The 6000-nt window shown below is 45.0% G+C and overlaps 1 protein-coding gene across 1 annotated transcript in view; it reads right to left on the minus strand.

Annotated features, from left to right (window-relative positions):
* SPARCL1 (SPARC like 1) overlaps positions 1 to 3960 on the minus strand; it is a 59221-nt gene extending 55261 nt beyond the window's left edge. Inside the window, exon 1 of the mRNA XM_036339239.1 lies at positions 3842 to 3960. Within this exon, the coding sequence (XP_036195132.1) occupies positions 3842 to 3938 (97 nt within the window). The 5' untranslated portion in view covers positions 3939 to 3960. The remainder of the gene's footprint in view (positions 1 to 3841) is intronic.
* Between the last annotated feature and the right edge of the window lie 2040 nt (positions 3961 to 6000).

A 6000-nucleotide genomic window follows, 5' to 3' on the forward strand; every position in this document is an offset into this window, starting at 1 on the left:
AGGCTTGCTTGCTTCAGTGACGGAGAACTCCAACGTTCCCCGCCTGACTTGCCGGACTCTCAGCTGCAACTCTCAGCAGCTATGCTGTGAATAAAGAATCTAAAAAACCCCCAGAAAGCTGCTTTACTCAGCGGGGCTTCAGCCAGCCGGACCGCAACATTGTATCAAATACAGACGGTAAACAAAGGCCAGAAACCTGTTTTCAGCAGCCGAGGCCTCAGAGCTAAAGCTGGCCCATAATAAAAAAAAAAAAAGAAAAAAAGGAGCAGTTGGGAGTTTCAGTCCCAGCCTGAAAACAGCCCTCAGCCCCTCAACCAGGCTGGCCAGGCACCCCAGTGGGGACCCCCACCCTGAAGGGTGTGTGACCAGCTGCAAACAGCCATCATCCCCTCACCCAGGCTGGCCAGGCACCCCAGTGGGGACCCCCACCCTGATCCAGGACACCCTTCAGGGCAAACCAGCCAGCCCCCACCCGTGCATCAGGCCTCTATCCTATATAGTAAAAGGGTAATATGCCTCCCGGCACTGGGATCAGCGTGACAGGGGGCAGCGCCCAAACCCCCTGATCGCCCTGCAGCTCTGTGTGTGACAGGGGGCTGGGCCCCAACCTCCCCGCCCCCCACGGGCCCTGCTCTGTGTGTGATGGGGTAGAGCCATAACCTCCCCATCGGCCCTGCCCTGAGTGTGACAGTGGAGGCGCCCCAACCCCCTGATTGGCCCTGCTCTGTGGGTGATAGAGGGCAGGGCCCCAACCCCCTGATCGGCCCTGCTCTGTGGGTGATAGAGGGCAGCGCCCCAACCCCCTGATGGGCCCTGCTCTGCGTGACAGGGTATGGAGCCCCAACCCCCTGATGGGCCCTGCTCTGTGCGTGACAGGGGGTGGTGCCACAACCTCCCCAACGACCCTGCCTTGAGTGTGACAGGGGGTGGTGCCCCAACCCCCCAATTGGCCCTACCCTGAGCGTGACTGAGGGTGGCATCGCAACCTCCCAATCTGCCCTGCTCTGTGCATGACGGGGTGGCGCCCCAACATCCCAATCGTCCCTGCTCTGAGCCCAACCAGGGACTGCACCTAGGGATTAGGCCTTCCCTCTGCCACCCGGGAGCAGGCCTAAGCCAGCAGGTCGTTATCTCCTGAGGGGTCTCAGACTGCGAGAGGGCACAGGCCGGTCTGAGGAACCCCCCCTTCCCCCGAGTGCACAAATTTTTGTGCACCGGGCCTCTAGTTTTACTATAAACAGCAAGGAAAAACAGGCTCTGCCTCCCATATGTTGGAAATCTCCTTAGCTCAATACTCAGGTTCATCACAAGTTTTGCTTTCCACCCAACAGAAGATAATTAAGCAAAGTTCCCGCTGATTTATAACAAGGGTTGCTTTTTCTCTAGTGTCCAGTAACATGTTCATCATTCCCTCTGAGACCTCACCAGTATTACCGTTAACATTTATATTTCTACCAACATTTTGTTCATGATAATATATGCATTCTCTAAGATAGAAGATTTCTCTGTGGTTCTCAATTCTTATGTTACAGTTAAGCCCCTCTTGTACTGGGGAAATGGAACCAACTGTGGTCGAGGGTAGCCTAGGGTACGGGGCAAGTTTATATTAGTAGTTGGGGCAATGGGGCAAATTGATATTAGTAGCTAGAGAAACGGGGCAAGTTGATATTAGTAGCTAGAGAAATGGGGCAAGTTGGTATTAGTAGCTAGAGCAACTGGGCAAGTTGATTAATGAATACCTTGGTAACGGGGCAGTGTTGATTAATGTATCCCAGGTAACTTTGTGTGTGTTTAGCCAACCGTTGTATGGTTTTTGGGAATAAAAGGCTGGCATGGAACCAGGGTCGGGGCTGTCGTAGGAGAACACGCCTACGGCAGCCGCTGGCCAGCTTTCAATAAATCCTCACTTGCTGCTTAAGAACTAATTGGAGTTGGTGGTCTTACTCTTGCGAACACTTTCTAAGCCCTCACCAGAATCTCCTTTAATGTTCACATTTCTATCAACAACCTCTTTAAGGAAATCTAGACTTTTTCTATCATATGCCTCAAAATTCTTCCAACCACTAACCATTATCTAATTCCAAAGTCACTTCCACATTTTTGGGAATTTGGTATAACAGTGCCATTTATCAGTACAAAAACTTCTATTAGTTCCTAACAGTTGCCAGAACAAATAACCAAAAGTTGAATGGCTTAAAACAATAGGAATTTATTTTTTTCAAAGTGCTAGGGGCTAGGAATCTGAAATCAGCAGGCACAGGCTCCTTAAGAATGCTTTAGGGAATAATCCTTCCTTACCTCTTCCTGGCTTCTGGTGGCTTCCAACAATCTCCGGCATTCCTTGGTTTGTAGCTGTATCATTCTAATCTCTATCTCTGTCTTCACATGGCTTTCTTCCCGCATGTGTCACCTCTGAATCTCTCTGTCCTATTTTCCTAGAAGGACACCAGTAATTGGATCTATGGCCCATCCTCATCCAGTATGACTTTATCTTAATTACATCTGCAAAGACCCTATATCCAAATAAGGTTCCATTCACAGGTACCAGGGTTTTGAAACTTGAACATACCTTTCTGAGGGACACATTTCAACCCACTACAAGGTTAAGTTGCAGATTTGACTCTAAATTTCTAGTTGACCAAAAGAATGTGGTAAATATGATTAGTGGTAGAATTCATAATGTAAAAAATTTCAGAAAATACATGCAAGACACTAGGTAAAAAAGCAAATGGTACCCTTACAGCATCCTTGCAATATCATGTTTCTTTTAGATGTTTCCTATAGCATCCCTTGGTGGATAGGTAATGGAAAAGGGCTGAAGTGCAATTAAGTAAAGACATTTTGTGAGACAGTGACACATGATCTGTGATATTTGTTCTTCAATATTGACATATGCAAAACTCGAAACTCAAGAAAACAAGCAAAAAACACACAACAACACACTACACTAAAAATAACAACAACAAACCCCAAAAAACTAACTGCTATTTTTAATAATTCTTACCTTTGGTCTGTGGAGTCAGTTTGAACCTAGTTGTCCCAGCTAATATATATATATATGGCTTTAATTCAGAATTGATAAATTCTAAATTGAAGGACAATAGGAGTTGAAGTTCAATGTCTGCCATTTTCTTGTACCTCCAATCTTTTGTGCTTACCTCCCTATCAGGTGCTAGATTAACAAAGTATATTCAGCAGGCCTAATAGGGTCGTGCTAATCACTGATGCCATTGAATACTACCAGAAATAAATTCTACTACCTGGCAATCTAAATTACACCAATCAAACCCTTGGAAGATAAAGCCCATGTTCAAAATCCTTCTTTTCTCTGGAAAAGAAGGATTGATTCAGAGAGAAATTCCCAGCTCTGAGACTTTCTAGCTGTGTGACCTTAGGCAAATTACCTAACCTCTCTGTCTCCATGTCTTATCTGTCAAATGAGGGTGATAGTAATACCTACTTCATAGGGTCATTTTGAGGAAAAGAGGTGCTTTGTCCAGCTGTGACTGGACTAGGGTTTAATAAATAATGATGATGATGATGAAGGCCATCAATATGGAAGCCGAATGTTGCTGGAGATTGTCATGGAGCCTTCTGTAACAGACATTAGAACGCCTCCTCTTTTCACATATACTCTGTGAAGGATGACGACGTTCATGCAGCGGGATGAAACACATCCTTTTAGTCAAGCTCTGTAAACATAGCAGCTGCTCACATCAATCCCTGGAGTCCTATGTCCCTGTCTTTTTTCAGACAGAACTCTCATTGGGTTTGGGAAAACAGGGGTGGACTACACACTAGCAATGTGAACTGTGATGCCGCTCTCTTGTTCCGACCTTACCTTGGGAGAGACTTTGAGCCCAATCCATCAAATTGCCTGGTGTGCCGGTCTCTTGTCCAAGGGAGCTGCAGCTGGATCTCTTCATATTTCTGTGCATTTGACCTGCAGGATGTGTCTCGTTTACCAAGACTGGAGTTTATATTCAGGCCTTCTCACGGGTGAGGTCACTTTGCAGTTGCTAGCCAAAAGCTGCCCCCCTCCAAATCTGTCTGATGTTTTTCTGGCTCCCGTGTTAAGTTCCCAGAGCAAGATGTTTTAGACTAAGAAGGACTGTTTGTGTGATGAAGCAATCCTACTCCGGAGATTTGTTCCAGTGGCTGTGCTTTCTTCTAGGTTTTGAGCAACAGCATTTGTATTTTTGTAAATGTTTCAGTTGTGAAAGAGACCTGAGCTGTTATAGAGATTTCGTGTGATTTGGATGTACAGGTGGGAGCTGGTGATACCATGCTGAAGCTCTAGCTGTAGCAAATGGTAGGGGAACCAGGCTAGGACTGGTCGGAGTTTTCACTGGCATTAATGGGCTGGCCACTCAAATGGAGACAATGTGAACAATTTGTACCATGTCTGTTCTCTCTAGTATTTCTCAAAAATTTCTTTCATTATCACTTTCCCAAGGGGTTTTTTGAATATTTTTTTCCGGTCTCCACCCTCCCCCCACTCCATGAAGTTGTAATACCACAGATATACTGTATATCCATTTATGTACTATATCTATAACTGTAGCACATATATACTTTAAAAATAATAGGATTTTTCACCCCTCCCAAGAACCAATTTTGTCCCCTTGACTAATGAGCCTCACCAATTGATTGAAACACAACTCACACATAAAAATGTGTAGATTACTGTGGTGTAATCAATTACTGTGGGTGGAGAAACTTAGTCATAAATGTTTCCCTATTGAACTCTATAAAATACTTATAATAGTATTCATTACTCCAAAAAGTTTATGAAGGAACCAGTTGGAATAACTTTTTGAAAACATTATAGTTGCTTTTCTGAGGAAATGCAATATTTTAATGATTACAATTTTTTCATCTTGTTAGCACTTCTCATGTTGTGTGTTAATAGTTGAGATTCAGCAAAAATAGCAAGACAAATATCTCTTGCACATGCTTGCAATAGCTTCTCACTGCCTACCAAGTCAATTCTAAACTCACGAGCCAGGCATTCAAGGCCATGTGCCCCTGTGTGCATTATCTTCCCTTCACTCTTTCCTTGCTTTGTAATTTTCTGCCTTGATGCTTTTGCTTGGTAGTTCCTTCTGCCTGTAACCTTCATCCTTAATTCCTATCAATTTTTCAAGGTCCAACATAGATGTGTCCTTTCCAAGAAGCCTTCTCTGTTACCTCTGATAAGAAGTTATTCTTTCTCTGGATGTCAATAGTCTCTCTCTCTCTCTCTCTCTCTCTCTCTCTCTCTCTATATATATATATATATATATATATATATAATATCCTATATAATAAAGAGGTAATATGCAAATTAACCCTCACACCCTCACAAAGACAGCTGCCTATGGCCAGGCCGGCAGGGGGGTTAGTGAGGGACAACCAAACAACTGAACAGCACGCTGCGTGGGGCAACCATGTTGGCAGGGGGGCCATGAGGGGTGACCCAGTTGGCAGATGGGGGCAGTTGGGGGCAACCAGGCCAGTGTGTGGGGGGGGTGCAGTTGGGGGCAACCAGGCCGGCGGGGGGGGGGGCAGTTAGGGGTGACCAAGTAGGCAGGGAGGTGAGCCATTAGGAGCCAGTGGTCCAGGATTGTGAGAGTGATGTCTGGATTGGAGAGGGTGTAGTGTGGACTAGGGGACCCCCCCTCCCCTCCAGTGCATGAATTTCATGCACTGGGCCTCTAGTATATATATAATTTATCTTTATTGTTGAGAGTATTACAGATGTCTCCCACTGACCCCTTCCATCCAGTTCCTGCCCCACCCCAGGCCTTCACCACACTATTGTCTGTTTCCATGGGTTAGGCATATAATTAGTATATATTTTTAAATGTTAAAATGTAATTGGCTTTATTGACCAATTTATGAATTGGGCAGCATTCCACTGAGCAAGTAGAAAGGAGCTTCAAGGAGCTACAGAAAAGGAAAGGTGTTTAAGGTGAGACAAGGAAGTAAAAAAACTTAAAAAAGGATTGTTTCTGGAGA

The sequence above is a fragment of the Myotis myotis genome, unplaced genomic scaffold (genome assembly GCF_014108235.1).
Source record: "Myotis myotis isolate mMyoMyo1 unplaced genomic scaffold, mMyoMyo1.p scaffold_m19_p_1, whole genome shotgun sequence".
Lineage (NCBI taxonomy): Eukaryota > Metazoa > Chordata > Mammalia > Chiroptera > Vespertilionidae > Myotis > Myotis myotis.